Raw genomic sequence first — 12,048 nt, 5'->3', positions numbered from 1 at the left:
TTGATTCCATTGCTTTTTCAAAATAGATTCATCATCGGTTATCTAAAGATTATTGCTCAATTAATTATTGTTGTAGATTTGCAAATTAATCAATGTAAAGTCTCAATTAATTTGTTGGCGTTCGCACTTTTAACCAAAGTACAGTCTCAATTAAAAGTAAGAACTTTTAGATTATCCATAGTAAATTCAACCAAAGTACAGTCTCAATCAAATTTTACTATGCCTAATCATGTCTATTCTTTTATCTTCTCACCAAATAAAAAACTTAATTAATCAAAGTAAAGTCTCAATTAATTTTAGTTAGAGTAAATACCTTTAATCAAAGTAAAGTCTCAATTATTGGTAAAAACTCATTCAATCACATGAAAGTTTCTAAATAAAATCGAAGTAAAGTCTCAATTAAATTTAAAAACCCTTGAACTCATATGATCAACATGCATATAGATTTAAAATAATTACTTTTTACGTGATTCAAAGATAAAAGACATAAATGAATTAAAACCTCAACAATAATAAAAAGAACAAAGAAATTAATTGATCTAACCTCATAATCCAATTAAGAAATTACAATGGAATCAACCCAAGAAGTTTAGCAATCCATTGAATACAAAATAAAAATAGAAGAAAAATAGAGAGAGAGAAAGGAAACGAAATTAGGCCCCCCTAAGGGTTCCAAAACTCCAAAGTCCCGAACTTGTTTTTCTGCTTCTCCGGTCTCTTTATATAGGAATTGGACTAGGCTTTTGTGTTGCTAAAACCTCTCAAATATCTTTTAAAATATAGATAAAGATAAATATTCAAAGATATTTGGAGAGATATAGACTATTTAACAAATATAGTTGCTTAATAATTTATGATATAATTAAATAAATTAATTATTTAAAGATATCTGATAAATTATGACCAAATAATATTTGTATTAATTTTCTAAATAGTTCATTTTCAATCCTGTAGTCCAATTTTGCAGAGACATCCAAAAATATCAATATTTGCAATTAAACCCTTCTCTTTTGACCAGTCTTTGACTTTTTGACCAGATTTGACCAACTTTGACCATTTCAGTATCCATTAAACGATGACACGTGGCAGCTCCTTCTTTCTCCCAAATTAGGGTTTCGCATATGCTTCTAGTTGCTCCAACGGCGTTGCTGGTCCAGGTGCGGTGCAGCTGCTGCGCAAATCGTGGTCTGTGTGCTCGTGGTATAGATGCAATGGAAGCTTGAGCTGCTACAATCGCGGCTGCTGGCGCACGGTTGCTTCCAGCGAGGGGTGCCGACAGAACTGTGGTGTGGACGACGAAAGGTGCGCGTCACTGGTGTGGTCTTCTTCTTCTTCCTCTCTACATCTGGTTCGTTCTCGCTCGCGGAGAAGGATATGGTGGCGCTACTGCGTTTCTGTTGGTGATGGTGGCACTACTGCATTTGCATCGTGCTTGCGACGTGAACGAAGGTTGAAGATGGTGCAGGTTCTGGCTTGTTTCGCTGCTGAATGCGTGGAGGCCTGCAGTGGTGGTACTGTTGGTTTGAATATGCAAGGCTGCAACTGTTGTTGCGAAACAATGGCAACGAAAACGGTTCCAGAGCTGTGGTGGCTGCCGTGATTGGTGCAGGTGCTGCCGGCGAGATCCATGGCTGACGGTGGTCCGGCGGTGGAAACATGGTGAAGATGGAGTCTAGGGTTGCTGGTTGTGTGGAGATGAAATGATGACATGGCAACATGTTATTGGCTTAGATTCTTTAGTGGAGATTAGCCCATGTGGCTTGTGCTGGTTGGCCAATTTTAAAAGTTGAGGATCGCCACATGGCAGCATCTGAGTGCATCTATTTTATGAGTGGAAAAAGGGGTGCAAAGAAACAAAGGCAGGGGTGCAGAAGTAGGTTTTGTGAGACCCATTTTGAAAGAGGGAAGTGTATAAGTAATGTATGGGGTACAAAAGTGATTTTTCCAGAACTTGCTGATTTTAGCCTTTCTTAAAGGTGTTTTGTAATTTCAATCAATTTATTTTCCCACCTTTAAATAAGCTTAATCTTAACTTCAACTGTTGCAACAAACGTTAAAGTATCCAAAAATAATTTATCCAGCTAAAAAACACTTTTTAAGACATTTTTATCACACAAACTCAAACAGCCTAATTATCAGAATTATCAATTAAATCACTCTTTAAGCACATAAATTCAATTAAATACCCAGAATTAAATACTGAATGAAGGAAAAAATACGCACTCATCACAATGATCAACAAATAATTGTAATTCTCCTACTAAACAAAAACCCTGTGTTATAATATATTGTATAATGGAAGTAATGATTTTGTTTCCCCTTCTAACTTGAGTTTTTCACTTGGATAAAGGGAAAACAATGAAAGTTGTTGAATGAGGGAGTTGATTAAATGACAAAAGTTTGTTGGCCAAATTTTGATCTAGAGTGTGAGAACTTCAATAACGAATCAATCCTGCAAGTTTGGTTTTCTTTTCTTTTTCTTAGCAATGGTGTGCAAATTGTGCAGATTCTCTCTCCATTTACATATAGCTTAATTGGTTTAATGTAATCTCAAAGGTAAAAGGAAAATAAAAGCACAACAAAAAGGTTAAAAGCTTAGGTAATTCTTAACTTAATTAGTCTTTGTTATCAATTTAATCCTCACTTGAGTCCAAGGTTAGTCTTAGCTATAGCTTTCTATTAGCCATCTGTTAGGCTTTATTTTTCTGTTCTCTTTTTCCTTTTTCATTTATGTTATTCTCCATCGTATATATATACCTGCTTCTCTCATAATAAAAGATGAAATCCTTCATTGATCATTCTTTTCACTTATTTTCTTACCCTAGGTAGCTCCCTATGAAAATGGAGAAGAAGTGACTTTTTGATGGTAACTTTCTTTATTGCCTTTGATTAGAAACATATGTTAGCAGCTCCTCTATTTTAATTTGAACAAATGAACAGAAAAGATAGCTGAAAACTAAATTGAAAAGCATATTAAATAGACATATTTTTTGTTAAAACTCCATTAAGTCAATTGTAATAGAAGACCAAGATGCACTAGTGGAATCTACCATCTGCGGTTAGTTCTATCTACCATGAAATGAAAAACTATGTTTATATTAGAATATTGACAAAGTGAATGTTATTAATTGTAATTTGCATCTTGATAGGAATATATAATGGAAGAAGGGCCGAAGGGGAAGAGTTTCTTTGACTCATCAAGTTAACTCTCTCTTATAGCATTTGATACTATTTTGGTAATTTTGTTCATCATGAGACTTTAATAAAATCATTTTTCATTTATATGTTTCGTCCATAATGTGGTGAGAAAGAAAAACCATCCTTATTGGCCAGGAATGTTAAAGTGTCATTTCCAAGTGGTTATTGGAGACACTACAAGTGAGCTCTTAGAGAAAAATGCACATGTCTTGAATAACATCTCTACTAATCTTGAAAAAAAGGAAAAAGTCCGGAAAACTAAGACCAAGTTAACTAAGAGGTGATTAGCATATTTTTTCTTTAATTTTCTTTTATATTATCTATCAATTAGTTTTGTTAATAATATTTTGGCACATATCTTACTATTTCTTTTATCCAGGAAATTAGAAGATCTTAACACTACAAAAAAATCGTATTTTACCGACGTCCAGATCCGTCGGTAAAAACTCATTTCTGTCGGTAACTACTAATTTTCGACGGATTTTCGACGGCAAATTATCCGTCGGTAACAGGCTTGTCTGTAATGTTTACCGACGGATAAGTCGTCCGTGGGTAATTACCGACGGAATTATCCGTCGGTAATGACTTCTTAAACCGACGGAATTTTCCGTCGGTAATTCCCGACGGACGGACGATCCGTCGGAAAGAGTTGTACGAGTTGCAGCGGCGGATAAATCCGTCGGAAATGCCGTCGGTAAATATTAATCAGACTGCAGAGTCTGTTCTGCATGTTTTCCAAAACCACACATAATTAACCAGACCTGCAAATCACAAACATTCAGAAACAGACCTGCCAATTATAATATCCGATCCATTCTAAAAAAATAGTAGATATCTACTTGAACTCCAATATTAAACATAAACATATATGTCTACATTATTTAAACATAAACATACTAAAAGTATGAAATGTTTATACTCAATCAAAGTAAAAACTAGTCCTCAATGATACTACTACAAACAGTCATCTGTATCACAGAAGTGAAAGCATCAAGTGTTTATTATTAATCAAACTGAAAAACTCAATCAAACTAAAAACTATAGTCCTGAGTAACTCTAACATGTGGTCCTAATAGTCTAAGTAGTCATCTGAATCAGAGTCCTCAGGATTTGTTGCGGGCTGGACTGGTGCGGGCTGGACTGGTGTGGGCTGGACTGGTGTGGGCTGGACTGGTGCGGGCTGCACTGGTGCGGGCTGCACTACTGTAGGCTGGACTGTGCTGGGTTGGACTACTTCGGGCTGCTGCTGAGACGGTGTTATGTTGGATTGAGGTTGTTGAAGGGCATGATGGTCAGGAGGCAGCAATGTTAAGACCAGATTGTGTAAGTTTTGAAATTGGCCTTTTAATTCCTCATAAGCCTGATCACGAGCTTCTAGTCTTTGTCTGAGGTACGTAACGTCCTCAGCACTGGAAGACGAAGAAGACGGTTGGCGCCTGAGGCTACCGCTTGCACCTGAGTTTGCAGCAAGTTGGCCTGCCCCATATACTCTTCCTTTATTCTTTCCACCAACAACCTCAACCCAACACCGAGTCCTAATTGTGTCCTCTGCTGTAGGATCAAGATTAGGATCTACTGGGCCAACACAAGAGCCTTGCTCAGATCTTACCTGTGAAAGTCTATTTTCAAATTCTTCCTATCAAGTAAACAAGAAGGTATTAGTGAAATAGGGTCAACAATATACTTTTATGGAAAAGTAATGAAAGTGTTTGTTTACATGGGTCCTCCGAGATCTTTCATCAACATACTCGCTGGATCCTTTACGGATATGGGTTTGTTGAAAAACCTCATCAATGTGCACATATCGGCCAAGCTCTTGTGCCTGTAAAACAAAATATGGTGTTAATTTTTAAGCATAAATTATTAAAATTCGGAGTGTGATGAATTACTTAAGAGAGAAGTTTATTACCATACGAATGGCATGCTCATGAGTAGTAATGGAACCGCCTGTGTGTAGGCTCCCACCCTTTGGGGAAGCTCTGTTCCTTTGGGCTGTAATACATTTATTGCGATAGGCTGGAGAATTCCAATGTGTCAGCAATTGATTCCACACATCATCCCCAAGCCAATAAGGTCGTTGTCCTGCAATTCTGGCCTCTCTAAACATCTCTGAGAGCCTATGTGAAGCTCTAGAGTTAAAATTTGTGTGAATTTGAGCTTCATGTTCAGGTCTCCACTGAACCTTCCTCTGCGACAACCAATAAAGTACAAATCATCAATTGCATTGCATGGTTAACATACACAATTATTAAATATTTAAAAAGACTGATGATATGTTTACCTTAAAGCGTTGCCAAAATACATCTCTATCTGTTGGAGGTATTGCTCCCCATGTCGGCCAAGCAGTCAAATATTGTTGTTTAATAGACCTTGTGATGGCCTGGGAAGCAACTCTAGAAGGATAAAACCTGCACATGATTTAAGAAAATAAATTCAAAAAAGGACAAGGTAAAATAAGTCATGTAAAAGAAAATAGTTTTTAAGATGGGAGAAGTTATTCTTACCCTTTCCCATAAGGTTCAATCGTGGGTCGTTCATTGGGAGGAGGGTCAACAAAAGCAGCATCTGCATCAGTAGGACCAGAAGAGGCAGGATCACTAGGTGAAGGGACTGATGATGGAGAAGGTATGGCGGCAGCAGCAGCAGATGGTGAAGAAGAAGGTTGTGATAGCACAACAGGGGGTGGCATTGGCACCATCACAGGAGGTGCTGTGGGTACCACAGGAGGGCGTGGAGGTACCAAAGGAGGGTGTGGTGTGGGTACCATAAGAGGAGGTGCTGTGGGTGGCATAACAACAGGTGGTGTGGGTACCATTACAGGAGGTGGTATGGGTACCATAACAGGAGGTGGTGTGGGTTCAACTGCAGGAACGGTTGGGGAAGGTAATGATATGGGTGCAAGACCTACAGAGGTTGACTGTAAGGCTGCACTATGTGTGTCAGCAAGAGGGGATGGACTGGATGTGGATGGTCTTCCAGGAGGAACTTTTATCAGGTAGCGTGGTCTTTTTGGTGCCCTTTTTGGTTTTGCTACCTCTTTCCCCTTGCCAGGATTAGGTGGACCCCCAGATGACATTGTGCACTAACAAATACTATTAGAATAAATAAACGATGAATATTAATGTCAAATTATACGTACAAATATTAAAAGGTAAAAGGTCATGTTACAACTACACAACAACAATGGCACACAATACAAATTACAAATATTAAAAGTTAATCATCATCACTGTCATCGTTTATGACTTCATAATTTTCATCATCATCATCGTCATCTTCTTCTTCTTCTTCTTCTTCTTCTTCATATTCTTGTTCTTCTTCTTCTTCTTCTTCTTCTTCATGTTCTTCTTCTTCTTCTTCTTCTTCTTCTTCTTCTTCCACTTCATCTTTTTCCAATTCTTCACCATCCCCATCAATGTCATGCAATGTAGAGACACCTTCAACTTCAATTATTTGATGGGCATGTGACATTTCATCAACTTGATAGGGAATATCATCTTCCACCTCATTTGACTCAACACGACCTCTAGGCTTAGTTTGTATTGCAACACACCAACCACGTTTGTTGATGTTCCGAAATGTTGGATACGGGACATAATAAACTTTTTTAACATTACTTGCTAGAATGAATGGATCAAATGGTGGGTATCTTAAATTGATTTGAAGTTCGACAGTATTATATGTAGGATGTACTTTTGTACCATTTCTAGAAGGATCAAACCATTCATAATAAAAAAGAACAACTTTCTTTGGATAAGTAGAGGTGTTGTACTCTAGCTCATATATTTTATGAATTATTCCATAAAAATCATCATAACCACCCTCTGTGAGGCCCTTCACGTACACACCACAATTAATTGTCTTTTTCCCGTTCGACCATGCATTAGTGTGGAATTTGTATCCATTGACAAAGTATGTGTGCCACTCCTTCACGCATCTCATGGGTTGGTTTGCCAAATCCCTTAACTCTTGATTTCTAACACATAATGGCTCGTTGTAAACCTAAAAATTGTGTGAAAATTGAAAGTTTAGTCAACTTTAGCAACAAAGGTTCTTGAACTAAGAAGACTGCACTTACTTGGTTTCTAAACCAATGAGGAAAATTTGAGTATATGTTGGTAGAAGACGTTCCTTGAGGTATTTGCTCAGCTACAAGGAATGAGCTGTCAAAGGAAGATTAACAATACAGTGAATACAAATACCTTAAAAGGAATTAACCGTTTAGGTTGTGGACAATGGGATTAGGACTTACTCAAGGTACGATTTAACTTCAGTGCAATTAATTAACACATGCACATGAGCAGAGTTGAATTCAGCATCAGTTAACCAATAAGTGCACTCCTTGCCTGCGTGACGACCGACTTGTTTAAACACCGATAATGTTGACTCAGATGTTTGACTTTGCCATGGTGTTTCATTCCTACGATTTTTCGGACACAACGTGAAGTTTTGAAAATAGTGAGAGCAAAAGTATGTGGTCTCACGATGCAAGTAAGTTGCACAAATGGATCCTTCTACTCTGGCTTTGTTTTTTACAGAACGCTTTGAATCCCCCATAAATCTTTACGAACAAAAGATGTGCACATTAGAATTGAACACGAGAATAAGAGTTCAAAGTTCAAACAATTAAGTAATCATATCACCTTTCAAATGGATACATCCACCTATATTGTACTGGTCCGCCAAGCCATGCTTCATATGGAAGATGAATAGGGAGATGCTCCATTGAATCAAAGAATCCTGGAGGAAATATTCTTTCCAATTTGCAAATAATAAGAGGAATATTTTCCTCCAGTTTTTGTAATGAATCTTCCTTCAGTGTCGTTGAGCACAAGTCTTTGAAGAACTGACTAATTTCTATTAGAGGATTTAACACATGTATCGGCAACGAGCTGAACGCAATAGGGAGTAATGTCTCCATGAATACATGACAATCATGACTCTTCATACCATGAATAGTACCCTTTTCAATATCAGCACATCTTGCCAAGTTTGAAGAATAACCATCTGGCATTCTAAGCTCCTTGATCCAACGACAAACTATTTTAGCTTCATCTTTTGTCAACGTATAATTTGCTTTTGGCTTGAGCCACTTCCCATTGCCCTGTGACTTCAACTGCAAGTCTTTGCGCCGACAATATAAACCAATATCTCTTCTTGCTTTGTCATTATCTTTTGTCTTACCACTGACATTCATCACTGTGTTGAAGATGTTGTCAAAGAAATTCTTTTCTATATGCATGACATCAAGATTATGTCTTAGCAAGTTATCTTTCCAATATGGAAGATCCCAAAAGATACTTTTTTTAGTCCAATTATGCCACTCTCCATATCCATCGATCCTTATGAGACCACTTTCAGTCACTTTTGGAAAATGTTTGACTCTTCTCCAAAGTTGTGATGGAGTCAACCTCGGAGGTGGCCCATCCGTTTCAACTTCCCCTTTGCGAAATGCCCTAGTGTTTCTCCTAAATGGATGGTCACTTGGCAAGAATCGACGATGACAATCAAACCAACAACTTTTCCGACCATAATTCAAATTGAACGACTTAGTATGCTCCATACAATGCGGACAGGCTAATTTACCATGTGTGCTCCAACCGGATAACATCCCATATGCAGGGAAGTCATTAATAGTCCACATCAAAGTTGCCCTCATTAGGAAATTTTGCTTCCTTGAAACATCATAGGTCCAAATACCACTCCACAGCTTATTCAAATCATCAATCAAAGGCTCTAGATAAACATCTATCGATGCCTTTGGATTAGATGGACCTGGTATTATACACGTCAAAAACATATAAGGCTTAGTCATACACATCTCAGGTGGAAGATTATAAGGAGTAACAATCACAGGCCAACAAGAATAGGGTGATGACGATGCCTGGATGTACGGATTAAATCCATCTGAACAGAGACCAAGTCGAACGTTGCGGGGATCACTGGCGAAGGAAGGATGCTTTCGATCAAAGTGCTTCCAAGCTTGTCCATCGGATGGATGACGTAGCATGCCTTCTATTTTGTTCTCATAATGCCATGTCATATGTTGTGCTGTTTGCATTGAAGCAAACATTCTTTGTAGTCTTGGAATTATAGGCAAGTAGAACATGGACTTCAATGGAATTGGTTTTTTTTGCCTCTGGCCTCCATGGAGTGTACGATATCGAGGGTGTCCACAAAATTTGCATTGGAGCAAAGATGCATCGTTTTTTCCATTATCATTGTCATAAAAAAGCATACAGCCGTTCATACAACAATCAATCTTCTTAGACTCCAATCCCAACTTTGAAACTAATCTCTTTGCTTCATAGTAATTCTTGGGCAAAGAATTATTTGGTGGTGTTAGATCTAAAATGAGTTTTGCAATGTTGTCCAATGCTTGGTTAGGAATGTTCCAGTTGGATTTGAGGGACAAAAGTCTGATGCATACTGACAATTTAGACTCTGTAACCCCTTCAAATACAGGTTCATTGACATCTGCTAATAAATTGTAAAATCTCTGAGTGAAGTCATTTGGAGACTCTTCTAAATGACTCTCGTCTGCTTCTTCAAATGAATCATGTTGGCCAAGAGCATTACTCAACATCTCTTGCATATACATAATTTGATTCATCTCAGAGGTATGATCCACCGTGCTTGAACTAGGTAAATGTGTGTCATGTTCACCGGAATAAATAGAGGGCACTTCTTCACCGTGAAATGTCCAAATCCAGTAATCTGGCATGAACCCTTTTTTGTATAAATGAACTTTAACTTCCTCATCTTTCAAAATATGAGTGCATTCGCACTTAACGCAGGGACATCTAATCCCTCCCTCAAGAGCATAATATTTATATTGTCGAGCAGTCTGAATAAACTGTTCAACTCCTATCACAAAAGATTCCTTCAAGCCTCTCCTACCACTGTAACAACGGTCATAAACCCAACGACGGTGGCTGGGAACTTCGCCCATGTTCTGTGACAAGGCAAAGATAGACAATGTTACATTTGTGATAGTGAAAGAACATGGGAATTAAGTAATAAACCTATTATTACTTAAGTCCAACATGGAAGGCCATGTAAAACAGTGAGATGTTCCCAAAAGTATCATATTGTGGGAATATATATCTCACTTATTGGGTAACAAATTTGAAGAGTTATGAAACTCATAATTGTCGTAATCGAAAGAACCTAGTCAAACTATGATTACAAGTGGACATCAGATAGATATTCACTTTAAATTTAATGTATTATTGAATACGTTTTTGACTTCATGCCTTTCAAGTAAAGGAAAGGCGAGGGAATGATTGAAGTGTAATCAAGAGCAAACCAACATAATAAATCAGTAACAAAACCAGCATCAAGTGATGAAGGGAAATTTTTAGTAAAGCAACACCAAATATACTACACTCATGAGGCCAAAGCCTACTTGCAAGATGTTGCAAAACAAAAACAATTTGAGGGGGCACTCTAAACCAAATTTCAAAATCTAAACACACATTTAACCTTTCACTTTAATTATCCATTTCAATCAATCAACACACACTTTACACTCTGCTCCCCACCACATCTCTGCCTACCAACTCAAACACATAATCAAATTAACGTACAAACAAAAAATACACCACATCTCTGCCTACTAGCTCAAACACATAATCAAATTAACATACAAACAAAAAATAACATCAATCAATTATCGCTTCAGAGAGAAAGAGAAAAAGCTCATACCTGCAATGGCTCAGACTCGCGCTTAAGCACCCAAAAATTTGATAGCAGCTGCCTCCCCCAATCCAAAGCTTCAACCACGGTGGTGCCCCAAAAAATCCTTACCAATTACATAACGACAATGAGAATATGCAGAGACATAAAGAAATCAAAGGAAGAGTGTCAATTACCACTACGCCAGTGACTTCGACGGAGAACGCTGACGGAGATCGTGAATCAAAGGACGGCTCAGGGCATGCTCACGGTGGCAGCGTGGCACCGGTGAAGTCCAATCGGAAAACGGGTTGCTCTGCACCACACCACTCCACTACGCCGGTGACCTCGACGGAGAACGCGGACGGAGCTCCCTGCCGTTGATTGCGCCGCACCCACGAACGTCACGGCAAGGCTAGGGCACACTCACTGTTGCAATGTCGCGCCGGCACGGGGAAGAACCTTGAATCGGAAAACCTTGGACGTCGCTCGCGCCACCACGCTGGTCTGCACCTTCGTCTCTCTGCACCTTCGCCTTCGTCTTTGCGTTTTCAGGGAAACTGAATTGGGGGAAGAGCGAAATTCGATTTTAATTTCAGCGAGGAAATTACCGAAGGAAATGATCCGTCGGTAAAGGATTAAGTTCCGTCGGTAAATTAGTGCACAGTCACTGGGAAACTTACCGACGGATCGATCCGTCGGTAAATAAATAAAAAATTTTAAAATACATGCTACCGACGGATTAGTCCGTCGGTAATGTTCGCAAAGTATAACCGTCGGTAAATCCGTCGGAAAAAATAAATTACCGACGAATTTATATCCGTCGAAATTTATCCGTCGGAAATAAACAGTTTTCTTGTAGTGTAATGTTAAAATGGTCATACTTAAACAAGATCTTAGCATTCTCAAATATCCATCAAATGCCTTTGAGCTTTTCCTGTAAGATCTAGTTCTCTAAAGTATGCTTCTAATTTTATTCTTTTCGTTTATTGACTTATAAATGATCACTATTACAAGCAAGAATTTGCAAACAACTATAAAGAAACAAAAGTTGATTTAGATAATTTTAAAAGGGTATGTGAATTTCAATACATTAATAAAGCTTAATTATTTGAATCACTTATTTTTTAACATTTCATTTAAAAAATAAGTTAAGAAAAAAGTTGTTAAGGC

At 38.1% G+C, this 12,048-nt stretch overlaps 2 protein-coding genes across 3 annotated transcripts; both read right to left on the bottom strand.

The window, feature by feature from the left end:
* Positions 1-1,227: 1,227 nt before the first annotated feature.
* Positions 1,228-6,274, bottom strand: LOC146882342 (uncharacterized). The gene is made up of 6 exons (XM_085667355.1): positions 5,703-6,274; positions 5,480-5,606; positions 5,108-5,386; positions 4,916-5,020; positions 4,350-4,834; positions 1,228-1,339 (listed from the first exon to the last, which is right to left on the bottom strand). Exons 1-6 carry the CDS (start codon positions 6,272-6,274, stop codon positions 1,228-1,230), a joined length of 1,680 nt encoding a protein of 559 aa, XP_085523481.1.
* Positions 6,275-6,414: 140 nt separating this feature from the next.
* On the bottom strand, positions 6,415-10,150 carry LOC146882341 (uncharacterized). Of its 2 annotated transcripts, none has more exons than XM_085668385.1 (4): positions 7,842-10,150; positions 7,451-7,759; positions 7,277-7,361; positions 6,415-7,200 (listed from the first exon to the last, which is right to left on the bottom strand). In XM_085668385.1, the coding sequence occupies exons 1-4, from the start codon at positions 10,148-10,150 to the stop codon at positions 6,415-6,417; spliced, it is 3,489 nt and encodes a 1,162-aa protein (XP_085524511.1). The 2 variants fall into 2 exon arrangements, with proteins under 2 accessions (XP_085524511.1, XP_085524512.1); XM_085668386.1 differs by having other exon boundaries at positions 7,451-7,618.
* Between the last annotated feature and the right edge of the window lie 1,898 nt (positions 10,151-12,048).

This window comes from Vigna unguiculata, chromosome 10, assembly GCF_037176805.1.
Source record: "Vigna unguiculata cultivar grain cowpea cultivar isolate G323 ecotype 2 chromosome 10, ASM3717680v1, whole genome shotgun sequence".
Classification (NCBI taxonomy): domain Eukaryota; kingdom Viridiplantae; phylum Streptophyta; class Magnoliopsida; order Fabales; family Fabaceae; genus Vigna; species Vigna unguiculata.
Note: the sequence above shows the minus strand (reverse complement) of the source record. Positions and strands in the feature narration are given on the sequence as shown.

Excerpts from the sequence above, each read along its gene's own strand:
- LOC146882341 (XM_085668385.1), bottom strand. The coding sequence starts at position 10,150 with ATGGGCGAAGTTCCCAGCCACCGTCGTTGGGTTTATGACCGTTGTTAC. Across the intron at positions 7,760-7,841 it reads TGGATGTATCCATTTGAAAG|ATTTATGGGGGATTCAAAGC; the intron begins GTGATATGATTA and ends TTGTTCGTAAAG. Across the intron at positions 7,201-7,276 it reads CTCATTGGTTTAGAAACCAA|GTTTACAACGAGCCATTATG; the intron begins GTAAGTGCAGTC and ends CACAATTTTTAG.
- LOC146882342 (XM_085667355.1), bottom strand. The coding sequence starts at position 6,274 with ATGTCATCTGGGGGTCCACCTAATCCTGGCAAGGGGAAAGAGGTAGCA. Across the intron at positions 5,607-5,702 it reads ATTGAACCTTATGGGAAAGG|GTTTTATCCTTCTAGAGTTG; the intron begins GTAAGAATAACT and ends AATCATGTGCAG. Across the intron at positions 4,835-4,915 it reads AAAGATCTCGGAGGACCCAT|GAAGAATTTGAAAATAGACT; the intron begins GTAAACAAACAC and ends TTTACTTGATAG.